We start from the raw sequence: 14,285 nt of genomic DNA on the forward strand, positions 1-14,285 counted from the left end.
GAAAGGGATATGCAGGGACAGGGACATGTATGGACACAGACGTGTGGACAGGCACACACATGGAGAGGGACATGCGTGGACTGGGACATGCAGGGAAAGGGACACACGCAGAGAAGGACACAAGGGAGAAGGGCATGCATGGAGAGGGACAGGGACATGTATGGACATGGACATGTATGGACAGGGACACGCATGGACAGGTACACGTGTGGACTGGGACACACAGGGACAGGGACAGACAGGGACATGTACATGGAGAGGGACAAGCATGGAGAGGGACATGCAGGGATAGGGACATGTATGGACACTGACATGTATGGACACTGACATGTGTGGACACTGACATGTGTGGACACTGACATGTGTGGACAGGGACACACATGGAGAGAGACGTGTGGACTGGGACATGCAGGGAAAGGGACAGGGGGACACGTACAAGGACAGGGACACATGTGGAGGATACTAGGGAGAAGGGCGCGCATGGAGAGGGACAGACAGGGACATTCAGGGACAGGGATACACATGGAAAGAGACACACCCAGACAGGAAACACATCCAGGGGCAGCCACAGCTTCTCTGGGCACCCCATGCCAGGGTGTCCCCCCTCTCCCCGCCAGGAATTCCTTCCCAAAATCCCACCTGGCCAGAGACACCCCAAAGGCTGAGCTGGCCCAGCTCCTGTGGCCCCAAACAGCCCCGGGGTTGGCTCCACACCGAGGTTTGGGGTGAAAGCTGCACCTGGGAAATGTCCCTGTGTGTAATTTGGGTATAAAAACCTCCCAGCCCAAGAGAAAGTCGTCCCAGCAGGGAAGAAAAAGGATTCTGACATTTATAGAAATATCACTGATGCTTTATTCTTATATTTCATCGTTAAAACCAGTCTCCAGCCTTTAAAGCACCACTGCTGCTTTAAAATTTAACAGGGTAATCATCACAAGCCATAATTCATCAGGGACAAAAGCAAGACATTTACAGACATTGTCTTTAAAATGTAAAAAAAATCTGATTTATTTTCTGGGCTTTAAAACCTGCAGCTTCTCACTATTCCTTATGAGTGACACCTTATGAGAATTTTAAGCCTTTTCCTTTTAAAGGATTTACTTCTTAATATTTATCAGTGAGATACAGTTGAAATTCATGACATTTTTTACCTTTCTCAGTTTTTTTTTTTAAGGTGTCTGGTCTTACCAAGTTTTTGAGAGTGCAAAAGTGCACAGTCTCCATAAATTCTTCAGCACTACTTTGTGTTTGAAGTAATTATTATTATTTTACAATGGTCAGGTAATCAATCCCTGCCTTTGCATGCCCTAAACAGTGAGAGGTGCTACAGTCCCATGTATCTCACTCGACAGCAAATTCCACATAAACTGTGGTGTTTGCAGCCTTTTAGTTTTCCATATTCAGCTTTTACCCATTGTCAATTAACTGTTTGTCTGGAGTAATAATCCCTGAGGTGTTTTTGCAGTGCTCTTCTCAGTGGACTCTCCTTTCCCTGCATGTCAAGATGTCAAATACCCTGAAAATAAATTATTTTCAATGTCAGGCTCACGTTAGTTTGGAGTTAAGATTTTTGGGACCAAACCATTTCAGCCCCCAAGGGCGGAAAAAGTGCCAAGTCAGAGGAGGATTTGTTTTCTAAGGATGACAGCAGCAAAGAAAAAACATTCCTCCTTGGAAAATTCCTCTCTCCAAGCCCTCCCAGCCCCAGCCTGGGATCACCAGATCCCTCAGGGCTGTTTCCCTCAGCACGGTTACAAAACCAGGCACAGCATCTGCTCAATCCTTGACTGCAAGAGTTTAAAATAACCAAAAGCATGAACAAAAACAAGGGAAAATTTAATTGCAGAAAGAAAAAAATATTAAAATCAAGCAATAAAGCAGGCTATGAACAGGCAGAAGCTCAACAGCTAAAGGCAGCAAATTCCAGGGCATTTCTTAAGTGCAATTTCTTTGGTTTGCACCCCCTATTTTAATGAATCTATTTTAATTTTATCACTAATTTGATAAGGTGGCTTTTATTAAATTACAGAATTCTTTCAGCTATTTGAATCCTGGTGGAACTCAGCAACCTCAGCAGGACTGGAGTTGTGTCAGAACCCAGCAAAGCAGGACTGTGAGGAGGCCTGCATTGGGATTAAATATGGCTTTTGTATCCAGAATGTCAGGAATAACCCAGTCTGGAGTATTTTAAAATCTGCAAGGTAAAAAATATGTAAAATTGCAGAAAATTTGGGATTATGCTTCAGGGGCTGCTAAGGCTTGGTCTGTGCTTTAACCTGTAACACAGGCAGTTTTGCTGACTTCCTGTGTGAAGTCAGTGCCACGAGACAAACCAGAAAGGCAAGGATTCCTCTTTTACAGTATCAATTTCAGAGCATTAAAGCCCAGTAATCTACATCAATTCCTGTGCCTCTGAGGAACAAAACCTCAGAACTTCACAAGTCCCTTGGGATTTCTGAGGTGGCATTCCCAGTATCCTCCTCAAAACAAACATAGGCTGCTCCTCTGGAGATGTATTTGATTTTCTCTATCTCCCCCCCACCGTTGCTTGGCTTTTGGAAATGAATTTCAATCATGTCCTGCACAGTTTCCTCATCCTCTTCCACCTCTGGGATTCCTTTCAGCAGGATGGTCTTCTTGGAAACACCCTGGTATGGCTGGGGAGGAAAGAACAAACCTGGATTAGACAGCAGAACTGGGAGAGATGGGAATTCAATTTCTCCCTCTGGTGTGGCTGGGATCTTTGATGAGGTCAAGACTTTACAGAGTGGAAATTTCTCTGGAAAGAGCAGGAATTCTGGATTCACACTACAGTGAAGGGGCCAGGGAGGAGCAGCTGAGGGCTCTTGGTTTGTTGGAGGGGAGTGAGGGGAGACATCCCAGTCTGGAGCTTCCTTCTGAGGAACAGGCCCAATCTCTGCTCTCTGGGAGCACAGAAGAACAGCTGGAGCTGGGTCAGGGCAGGTTTAGGGTGGATTTCAGGGAAAAGTTCTTCCCCCAGAGGGTGCTGGGCTCTGCCCAGGCTCCCCAGGGAATGGGCACATTCCCAAAAGCTCCAGGAGAGTTTGGACACCACTCCCAGAGATACCCAGGGTGGGATTTTGGGGTGTCTGTGCAGGGCCAGGAGCTGGATCTGTGATCCTGTGAGTCCTTCCATCTCAGGAGATTCCCTGATTCCATGATTCAGAGCCCACACCTTAACTGGTGTGTCCTGCCCTCCTTAATGCACCCACACTCTGGATTTGGGGATCTCTGATGGCTCCAGACAGCACCAGCCCATAAAATCCCTGCCAGGACACATCCCACACCTGCAGAGAACCCTGCTGGGTGTCCTGCAGCCCAGGCTTTAATTACAAAGGCCTAATTATATACACAATCCTGAGCTGATCACCATCTACTCATGAAGCAGCAGGCAACTGGAGGGAGAAGATGATGATCCAGCTCTGTGTGACACAGTCACTGTTTGGGCTGAATGAAGGAGTGAAATCAAGGAGTGAATGAGCAAATGTTGCCTTTGCTGGGATTGTGGAATCCTGAATGAATCCTGAATGTTGGAGAACTTTGTGCTTAACCTCCTTCCCAAAGAGCCCAGCACAGCCATGTGGGGAGTGCTGAGATAATTCCATCAAGGAAAGACAAACACACCCTTTAAAAATAAACCACAGCTCCCACACTGCCACACATGAGCTCAGCAGCCTATTTCACACACTCACACCTGCTGTTAAATTCACACAGAAGGTGTGAAAATTCTGCCCATTCTCCTATTTCCCACTTATCTGTTCCATCAGCCTGAAGTAGATTGTTTTACCTGAAACTTCCTCAAGTGAAAATCGAAATGTGGGCAGACAGAAAGGTTGAACCACCTTCCCTCTGCACAGAAAGGGAATTTAGTGCATCCCACAAACTTGCTGCTTGCTGTAAGAGAATAAGAAAAAAAAAGTTAACTATTTAATATAATTAAACCAATATTTTATAAACATTTCAAAGACCAGACTCATCTTTGTGGATGTAGAAATTAATGTGGGATGGCTTGTAGATTCTTCATGTGCATCCTGCAAAGAAGTTTATTCAGCAATTCCAATTTAAAAAAATAAAAAAGCAATATTATTAAATGCCCACAAAAGCTCTGAAATAAATCTAAAGCAGCTGCTCTAAGTGGATGTGGCTCCACTGATGATGGAATTCAATCCAGTTGGGCAACAGGAATGCCTGTCCAACTTCACTGCTGTGCAACAGGGGCTAAAATCAACCCCATTTTCCTGATTTGCTGTTTGCAATGTGAGTGTCTGGCAATGCAGAGGAAAAAAAAATCAAAAAAACATCAATTTTCTGGGAAAAGTTCTGACAGAAAGCTCATGAGCTGGGAGCAGGTTATGTTTGCTCAAAAAGGTTGTAATTTAAAATTTAAACACTGCTTTATTTACCCACATCTCTAAAGGAATCCATGAATTCCCCGTGGGATGAGTTTGCAACACTCAGTGGTTACCCCAGAGTGGAACCCAGGATGGACAATTTGGCCTGAAATTGGGTAAGAAAATATTCCAGGCTCTACCTCCAGGTCTGAGGAATGTGATGACAGCTGTCCCAGAGCTCTTGTTGTAGGTCACATCTTTTATTTCTCCTCCTCCTGCTGCCTGCTCAGTTTTGTAGAAATGCAGCTCAAGTTTGTCTCTCATCCAATCTTTGGACATGGAAAGCTTGGGGATTTCTGAAACGTTGATCTTCTTTCCAGAGATAGTGACATGGAGCTAAAAAGATCAAATTTTTGTGCATTTTGTGACTGAAAACACTGGGAAAAAAAACAGAACCTAAAGCTTTTAAAGGACTCAGATCTTTAGAGCTGCACATTTCAGTTGTTTACCTCAAACCGGAATCCCATGTCAAGGTCAAAAGGCTTCACAGTCACATTTGCTGTTCTGGTGTCCAGCTCCACACAGTGTTTGCTCATCTTTGTCAGTTTCTGGGCAACTGAGGGAAATCAGATATGAAAAGCTTTGTTTCATCATTGTAAACCCCAAATTATTCCCCAGCCTCTTAAAAAAAAAAAGAAATCTCCTTTTGCATCAGTAAAGGAGGAATAAATAATAATTAGGCAACCAGATCCATGTCTATTTCCATAAAATCTCTGTGGTTTTATGTGGGCCAAATTATATAATAACAAAGTATTTTATCAACTTTAATAATAACAAACAATATTATTGAAATAATATACAATAAATACAGCAAATATAATGTTGATTAGACATATAAAAATAGATTTTGAGTGAGAACTTTTTAAGCTGTCAAAATATGCTCTTATTCTATAAAATATTAACATAAGAGTTTTCCCCATTTCATTCAAAATACCCCTGGGGGAAAACCACAGCACTACCAGGTGAAATATAATTATAAAATTTTAATTTTATAATTAAAATACACATCTTACCTTCTTCATCCTCAAAAGTCAGCAGTGCATGGTTCTGATTGAGTCTGAAGGGGATTTTTGTGACTGCCCCAAACACACAGTGCGTGTCCATATCCAGATCTGCCCCATCATCCTTCATCTTTTCCAGGTGAGTGAACTTCAATTTCATTCCTGCCACCTTCTTTTTAATCTCCAATTTTAGAATTGACACGGGAAAAAAGAAAACTTGATTATTAAAATTACCAATGCCATGAATATTTTTTTTATTATTATCCCACTGCCTTCCGTTTAATAAATGTCTGCTTGTTTTCGTTCCTCTCACACTTTCAGTACCTCTTGGATTTATTCCACATCCTTTGCCTGCTTCAAATTGTCTTGCCAGGAAAAATAAGAACTTTTCAGGTTTATTTTATATTGAAATTGGTAGAGGTTCAAATGCTGAACAAGTGGCCCTGACAGTCTGAGAGGGACAAATTCAGTGGAATTGTCCCATTTTTTCCCTTGGAAGTGTCCAAGGCCAGCCTGGACAGGGTTTGGAGCAACCTGGGATAGTGGAAAGTGTCCCTGGGGTTGGACTGAGATGGGATTTAAGGTCACTTCCAACCCAAACAATTCTCTGAAAATAAAAATCTGCCCCCTTGAAAGACAAATTTCCAAATATTTCACCCCCTTTACCAGATTATCCTTGGAATTGTACTCTTCCAGGTCTTCTTGGAGCTTTTCTATCTCTTTTTTCAGCTCAGTTTTCTCTTGGTTTAGCAGAAAGAGTTCCTGCTACAGGTTAAAAAAAAAATGAAATGCAAAATTAAACACTTAAATAAAGACAGGAATATATTTCAGCGAGATCTGGGAAGCTTCTGCCATGCCTCTTTATGTCCTTCTCCTTCCTCCTGTCTGCTCTGTAATTCCTCCAGAACAATGAATCCTGCTTGGACACCAAGCTCTGTGACCAAATCCAGGATTTCCTGGACAGGGAATGTGACAGGATGAGAAGGAAACAGAGCAGCCACAATCAGAAGGTGGCTCCTGTAAAGTCACCAACCACTGGGGACACTTGGACCATTTCCCATCAGCTGAAGGCCAAAGCTTGATGGTGATAATCACCATTTTTGGGTATAAATCTAAACTTTTATGGTTAAAGAACCAAAATCAGCTTACTCAGAAAACACTCTCACCAACCTGAGTGTGTTTAAACTATTAATTAGAACTGAATAGCCTGGAGCTATAATTTCTCATCAGTGATTTACCACTGCTCCTTGGCAGAAATGCTGATACTTTGGGTGCTGTGACCCATGGAGCTTTACCCACTTCACCCAGACCTGAAATTCATCTCTAGATGAATGGAGAATCTTGGGAGGGTGAGATGGGTTTGGTCAGGGTTTCATCCCAAAACAGATTTAGTTTATTGCACTCTTTCTTTGCCTGCTGGTGAAAAACTAAAGTGCAGAGAAAAAAAAAATGTGTGGAACATTTGACCAGTAGTGGTAAAGCCACTGAAAATGGGAATATTCCTCCCATTTTCCTAATCCACACTCCCCTCCCAACTCTCCAAGCACCACCAGCCTGCTCCACACCTCAAAGCTGATCATTCTGTCCTTATGCTGTTTCTCTTGCTCCTTCAGCTCTGTCAGCTTCTTCTCTGCTCTGTCACACTCTCCATCAGCAGTTAATTTGGAGAGAAGAAGCTCCATTTTGGCATTTTCAGCCTCTTCAACTCTTTTCTGGATAGCAAAAAGAAAAAGATTTTACTTTTGTTCAAAGGCTTATTTCTACAGGAACAAACAAAACCTCGAGTAGGCCCTTTGTATTTATTTATTTTTAACACTTTGGGTAAATATTAAACTTAGAAGAGTTTAATTTAAAGCATTGAAGAACAGAACAAATTAAAGATGTTCTAAATGTTGGGGATTTGATCTGATTTTAGAAGGATGCACTAATATTTTGTCTTTTAGCAAATTTCCATGATTTTTTCATGTGCTTTTACAGAACTTGCCTGCCACATCTTCAGCTCTTCCTGAAGTTTTTCCATCTCTTCCTTGGAAGTCCCAGGTGGATCAGAGGGCACCATGCTCTGCAGAGAGAAGAGGAACAAGTTGGTTTTCTCCTCTGTTGGGCGACAATTAAAAAAAAAAAAAGTAAAAATTAAAAAATATTTTTTAAAATTTAAAACATTATTAACTTAGTCAAATCATTGAATTATTTTAATGGTTGGATAGGACAAAAACGCACAAAAATGTGAATTACTGGCCTGCCATTATTATTTGCTAATTATCCAGCTGCTAAAACATTTTAAATATTATAAAAAACAAATCAAGTTGTGTCCATGTTCTTCCACACAGAACTGAGCCCCTCAACCCCACAAAGGTTTAGCTCTGTGCTTTCTCAGCAGTTCCTCCAGGAGGAGGTGCCAATAATAAAAAAAAATAAAAGTGAAAATGGGATTTTGATCTTCCAAGCTCGGGGAGACTGGATAATAAAAGGTAATATCAAGGAAGGTGATAAAAGAACCATTTCAGAATTGAAATTCAGGGCAGAAGTTCACAAGGGCAGGGAAACTACAAAGCCCAAAGAGAGAGAAAAATCTCTGCTCTGCTTTTCTTCTATGGCTGCAATATTCTGCAGGGGGAAAAAAATAAATCCAAAGAGAATTGCTGAAATATTCCCTCCCTTTTCACTCAAGATCACATAAAGCTGGAATGGGAACCATGAAATTTAGGTATGGAAAAGGTCTAAATTACATAATCCATGGAAAAGATCTGAATTAGAGGATCTTGTCAGTTATCTTGGTAATCCTGGGTATTTCCTAAAAGTAATAAAATATGAAGTATTTCTTCCAGTTTCAAATTGAGCAACGGGGAAATTCCTATCTGTATCTTAGTTAAAATGGGAAAAATATTCTTTCACTCCAGGGATTGAGTGCAGGGAATAAAAAGGATGCACATGCCAACGGCTGGAAGATAATAAGAAAAAGGATGCCTGTTTTTAACTAAAAAAAATGGTTTCACATAACTGTTTCCATCCTGAAAGAAGGAAAAAAAAATAAACAAAACCAAGAAAACACAAGAAAAGCCAGGGAAAGTCCCATCCCAATCCACTTGTGCACTGCTGGAGCTGAATGCCAGGAAAAGAGAAATTCCCCTAAAATCTTCCACAAAGACAGATGAGCAAGAGAGGCAGGACAAAAAGTTCTCTAAGAGGATCTGGGAATGGGATTCTCCCTATGGAAACAGGAGGTGGAAATGAGGAATCCCCCAAGTATCAAAGGGTGGAAGAAGGTGAGACAAGCAGAAGCACAAACTTTCAGTCAGAGACACAAAAGTCAAATACAGATTTTAATCCCAGGCAGCACATCAGGAAATACTTACAAACCCATTGTCTTGCAGAGATAATGGGGGGCTTGTAAAATCCATGGAAACCTGAGTGAACAGGGAAAAAAAATGACAACATTGTGTGTATTGTTTGGGGATTTTTCTTTTTTTCTTTTTTTTTTCTTTTTTTTTTTTTTTTTTTCTCAATAGAATATCAGGAATACCAGAAGCTGTGCTGAGCTGAAAGAATTGTTAAATATAACTGTGTAATTTCATAGGCGAAAGTGACAGATTTTGGGTATTTGAAGCCTCCTTCCTTACTAGGAAATAGAATATCAGGAATACCAGAAGCTGCGCTGAGCTGAAAGAGTTTTTAAACATAAATATGTAATTTCATAGGTGAAAGTGACAGATTTTGGGGTATTTGAAGCCTCCTCCCTTACTAGGAAATAAAAGCCAGAGAACAGATATGAGGAATTCTGCAGTGCACAACTCAACTTTGCTGTTCTGGTAGTTCTGTATTTACCTTTATGCTGCTTTTGTGCTGTTACACACATGGGAACAACCTGTATTTTCTGTGCCTGGAGAAAAGGAGAGCTCAGAGCCCCCGAAGGGGCTCCAGGAGAGCTGCAGAGGGACTGGGGACAAGGGCTGGAGGGACAGGACACAGGGAATGGCTTCCCACTGCCAGAGGGCAGGGCTGGCTGGGACATTGGGAATTGGCAATTCCTGGCCGGGCTGGAATTCCCAGATTTGCTGGGGCTGCCCCTGGATCCCTGGAAGTGCCCAAAGCCAGGTTGGAGCAGCCTGGGACAGTGGAAGTTGTTGCTGCTCATGGCAGGGGCTGAATGGGATCTTTAAGTCCCTTCAATCCAAACCATTCCTTGATTCCACACAGAAAACTAAGGGAAAGAATCCATATCCTGGACTAACACTCTCCTGCTGGGAGAGTGGGGAGGAGCCAGAATGGTGATTTCCATCCACAGATTTGCTGTGGCTGTCCCTGGATTCCTGGAAATGCCCAAGGCCAGGCTGGATCACCCTGGGATAGTGAAAGGTGTCCCTGAACATGGCAAGGGTGGAATGGGATGAGCTTTAATGTCCCTTCCAACCCAAACCATTCTAGGATTCTACAAAACCTGCTTAACACTTAAATGGAATTAAATGGAAACACTTTCCCACAGCAGGTGATTTCAAACTCGGAATCTGCTGCCACAACATTTTGCGGACGCAGCTAAAAAAGGAAATTAAGTGTATTACTCCCAGGCCGCTGAGCAGGAGGAGATGCCAAGGTGCAGAGGGTGCCAAACCAATCTGTGGCTGCCAGGGCAAGGTTTGATCCTCTAAAGATTTAGGATGGATATTTCACAGGTCAGACACTCTCTGGCCATGAGATCCCAGCAGGAACAGCCCAAATTCCCGACTTTCTCCCCTGGGAATCCTCACCTTGGTTCTCACCCCACACCGCCGAACCTGCTTCACTCAGCGGCTTGAAAAAAAGGTTCTGGATCCCGAAATTCCTTCTCGGCCAAAATTCAGACACTTCTGCAGAGTTTCTTGGGGGGCGGGGAAGGAAACTGAAAGCACAAAACCCAAATAGATTTAACCTTGGTTTATCCGCGACTCCTCCTGTGCCGCGGGGGACCCGAGGGGCTCCCTCACCGCTCACCTCCCGCTGGACACGGCCGGGGACGGGCTGAGGACGGGCTGGGGAACCGACCGGGGGCTCCAGCAGCTCTCGGAGATTCCTCAAATCCTCAAACAACCTCCCGGAGCCCTCCCAGCACCGCCTTTCGCTTTCGCTTCCCGGCCGCGGGGGAAGGAGGAGCCGCAGGCCGGCCGGCCCCTCACAGCCCGGGGGAGCCGGGGGGAAACCGGGGATCCCTTCGCTGCCTCCGTGCGGTGTCAGGGAGGAGGTGTTGCCAAGCTCAGCCCAGCCCTGATGGGACTGACGGGCACAAATGTGGGGGGAAAAGGGGAAATCCCGGGAAGAGGAGGGGAGCGGAGGGCTTGGGAAGGGGCGCTGGAGCAGCGCCCTCAGGAAGGGCGGCCATCGCCTCACGGCGGAGCCGCTGCTCGCCCGTCCCGCCTGAGAAATCATAGAGACGCAAACTCTGCTGAACTTGTTTTATTTATTTATTTACTTATTTACTTATTTATTTATGGTTTTGTTTTATTATTCTCTGGAATTACGTGTTGTATTACAAGGAATATGGTCAAGGGCGCTGGAGCAGCGCCCTCAGGGCGGCCATCGCCTCACGGCGGAGCCGCTGCTCGCCCGTCCCGCCCGGGAAATTAAAGAGACGCAAACTCTGCTGAAATAAAATTATTTGTTTGCTTGTTTGTTTGTTTGTTTGTTTGTGTTTGTGTTTTATAATTCTCTGGAACTACGTGTTGTATTCCAAGGAATATGGTAAAAGGCGCAGGAGCAGCGCCCTCAGGGCGGGCGGGAGGGCGGCCATCGCCTCACGGCGGAGCCGCTGCTCGCCCGTCCCGCCCGGGAAATCAAAGAGACGCAAACTCTGCTGAACTTTTTATTTATTTGTTTGTTTGTTTGTTTATTTATTTATTTATGTTTTTGTTTTTAATTCTGTGGAATTACATGTTGTATTCCAAGGAATATGGTAAAAGGCACTGGAGCGGCGCCCTCAGGGCGGCCATCGCCTCACGGTGGAGCCGCTGCTCGCCCGTCCCGACTGGAAAATCAAAGAGACGCAAACTCTGCTGAACTTTTTATTTATTTGTTTGTTTGTTTGTTTGTTTATGTTTTTGTTTTTAATTCTGTGGAATTACGTGTTGTATTCCAAGGAATATGGTAAAAGGCACTGGAGCGGCGCCCTCAGGGCGGCCATCGCCTCACGGCGGAGCCGCTGCTCGCCCGTCCCGCCCGGGAAATCAAAGAGACACAAATTCTGCTGAACTTTGTTTGTTTATTTATTTATTTACTTGTGTTTTTGTTTTATAATTCTCTGGAATTACGTGTTGTATTACAAGGAATGTGGTTTCCTTCCGTGGGGAAAAAAAAAAAAAAAAAAGCAATCCCGGACAGAAGGAGCCCTTGCGGACGGAGATGCCGCGTTCGGAGAAATTAATGTATAGAAGAATTCTGGAATAGCAGCTTGTCACTTAAATGTGACCTCTGAAGAGGTTTCTAGGAGAAAAAACCCACTTTGATTTCAGTGGTGATCATTTTGAGGAAGAGAAAGCACTGGGTTTTCATCCAAGGGAGGGTCAAAGGCTGGAGAGGGGCTGGGGACAAGAGGGACAGGACACAGGGAATGGCTTCCCACTGGGAAAGAGGAGATTTGGGTGGGATATTGGGAAGGAATTCTCGCTGGGAGGGTGGGGAGGAGCTGGAATGGAATTCCCAGATTTGCTGTGGCTGCCCCTGGATCCCTGGAAGTGCCCAAGGCCAGGTTGGAGCAGCCTGGGATAGTGGAAATGGTCGCTGCTCATGGCAGGGGCTGAACGGGATCTTTGAGTCCCTTCCAATCCAAACCATTCCATGATTCCTCACAGAAAACTAAGTGAAAGAGTCCATATCCTAGACTAAAACCAAAAACGAAGTATATTACTTTCAGCTTTCCTTTCAAAGTCAGCCGGCAGATCTTTTCGTGTTCCCCTCGAAATTGCAAACAGATTCGTACTCATTGGCCAAAGGATTTCGTATGGGTTGCAGTCAAACAGGGCTGACTGTTCAAGACATTAATCCTCAAAAATTCAAAATATGCCAAATAGTTGGGGAAAGTGTAAACGCCGACTTTGTCACTTAGCAGATGTGGACTTTACTTTTGGAGAAAAAGCAGACGGAGCTGGAGAACAGTGAAGCTTTATGGTGGAATTGGTCGGGCTCTGTGAGCACTCTCGAGGAGGTCTCTGCTGAAGCAGCCAGATAAAGGGTTTCAGAATTTTTGTTTTCACTGGCTCCACAAAGATAATCTTGGATTGCCCCCTGCTTGGATAGTGATCACCTCATACCACTGAATTCACTGGGAGTTTTACCCACAGCACAATTGTTACAGCAGCTTCAAAAGTCCTTATCTGTTTCTCCAGATATGGATGAAACTCTGACCCTGCGTTTGAGGGTTTATTATTGTTATTTTTATTATTATTTTCTGCCTTGACAATGGCTAACAATGTTTACTATTGCTTTATAAACACAAAGCTGGTTACTAATGAGTAAAAGGGAGAGGTTTTGCTGGAGTAGCCAGGGAGGAGGAGGTGGTTCTGTTATGACCTAAGTCCCGCAGATTTTCACATTGAAATGTCAGGGGTGGTGGGCTGCTCTCCAGTGACCGTGGTCATGTTGGGATCTGAAGGAGCTTTGTTTCCCCGAACTCCAGGGAAAGAGCAACGTCAGTCTGGTTCCACTGGCCAGCTTTGGGATTTGAGCTGAACAATGTGTTTGTGCTTGTTTGGTAAAGGGGATTTATTGGAGATGCTGACCTGGGCCAAGTTCCTTCACTGAAATGGGGTTGACTGGGAGTTGATGTCTTGGTGGATTTCTGGGTGTTGTGGATTTATGGTGTGAAGCAGAGAAAAGGGAAAAGGGTGGATTTCGTAACTCTTGAGTTAAAGGGGAAAATTGAGGAGTAAAATATACCATGGAGTACAAGAAGCTTTACAGCTCTCTGAGCTGCCTGAGTTGATTCCAAACTTGCTCTTCAGGAGCCTGAAAAACTCTGGACGAGCCCAGGAAGCTGAACTGGAAACTTGAAAAGAAAATCATGATTAGGACTCATCTACAGCGAGAAATAGTCTGATTAAGCTAGAAGTTTCACAGCCAGAAGGATCCTTTTGTTGGTAACAAAACTATTTGACCATAGCTCAGTTAAGAATCTCATGGCATTGCCTTCAAAGGGAGAAAATTTGGGTTTTTTTAAAGTTACAACAGATTGAAAGAGGGAAACAAATGGAAATTAGATACCTGGGAATTAGTGGTGTCCTCCCTGCTCATCTCCAGGATTTTCAGAGTCTGGAAAATGGGCTGTGCTTTTGTAGTTTATTAGTACCTGGGAAAAAGGAAATAAATTTCCAGGTTCTTCTTTAGGGAGCTGCACATTTTCACACAAGCAGGACACAATCATGGTGACTGCTGTATCCTCAGGAACCCCTAATAAATTACTGAAAAAACCCCTACAAACCTCAGTAAAACAAATCTTTCTGTCCTCGATGGTGTGCCAGTGTCGAGGAGTGGATTGGGATCTTACATTTATTGTGTTCTCAGGATCTGTAGGTGATAACTTGGGCTTCAAAAAGCAGCCCCAAAATCCATCAGGGTAAGAGTTCTGGATCTCACAGCTGAGGCACCAAAACATCGAATTATCAGACCTTGATGTCAATGAAACTCCAAGAACTTGTGGATCTCTCAAGAAGTTTCCTATCCTTCAATTTCCCATTTCTCCTTCAATTTCCGATTTCTCTTGAGTATTCATGCAGCCAGTCCAGGCTGGGAAATGAATAAAGCTGGGTTTAGCTGGCTGGTTTCTCCACTCCAGCTCATCCTGGCCCACCCAGGGGGATGATGTGCAGCAGAGTCAGCTCAGTGAGGGTGAGGGATAACTTAGTTTAGG

General features: G+C 43.9%; 1 protein-coding gene across 3 annotated transcripts; it reads right to left on the reverse strand.

Annotated features, from left to right (window-relative positions):
• Positions 1 to 828: 828 nt before the first annotated feature.
• NMI (N-myc and STAT interactor) lies at positions 829 to 10,317 on the reverse strand. 3 transcript variants are annotated; one of them, XM_083865304.1, is made up of 10 exons: positions 10,159 to 10,317; positions 8,770 to 8,820; positions 7,398 to 7,475; positions 6,979 to 7,125; positions 6,080 to 6,175; positions 5,426 to 5,594; positions 4,862 to 4,968; positions 4,553 to 4,748; positions 3,809 to 3,915; positions 829 to 2,657 (listed from the first exon to the last, which is right to left on the reverse strand). In XM_083865304.1, the coding sequence occupies exons 2-10, from the start codon at positions 8,812 to 8,814 to the stop codon at positions 2,436 to 2,438; spliced, it is 1,167 nt and encodes a 388-aa protein (XP_083721430.1). In that variant the 5' UTR covers positions 8,815 to 8,820; positions 10,159 to 10,317; the 3' UTR covers positions 829 to 2,435. The 3 variants fall into 3 exon arrangements, with proteins under 3 accessions (XP_083721430.1, XP_083721428.1, XP_083721429.1); XM_083865302.1 differs by having other exon boundaries at positions 6,080 to 6,178; positions 10,159 to 10,316; XM_083865303.1 differs by lacking the exon at positions 10,159 to 10,317 and having other exon boundaries at positions 6,080 to 6,178; positions 8,770 to 9,354.
• Positions 10,318 to 14,285: the final 3,968 nt, after the last annotated feature.

The sequence above is a fragment of the Zosterops lateralis genome, assembly GCF_965231275.1.
Source record: "Zosterops lateralis genome assembly, chromosome: 7".
In the NCBI taxonomy this organism is placed as follows: Eukaryota; Metazoa; Chordata; class Aves; order Passeriformes; family Zosteropidae; genus Zosterops; species Zosterops lateralis.

Excerpts from the sequence above, each read along its gene's own strand:
- NMI (XM_083865302.1), bottom strand. The coding sequence starts at position 8,814 with ATGGATTTTACAAGCCCCCCATTATCTCTGCAAGACAATGGGTTT. Across the intron at positions 7,476-8,769 it reads CTCTGCAAGACAATGGGTTT|AGCATGGTGCCCTCTGATCC; the intron begins GTAAGTATTTCC and ends TTCTCTCTGCAG. Across the intron at positions 2,658-3,808 it reads TTCACTTGAGGAAGTTTCAG|CCATACCAGGGTGTTTCCAA; the intron begins GTAAAACAATCT and ends TTTCCTCCCCAG.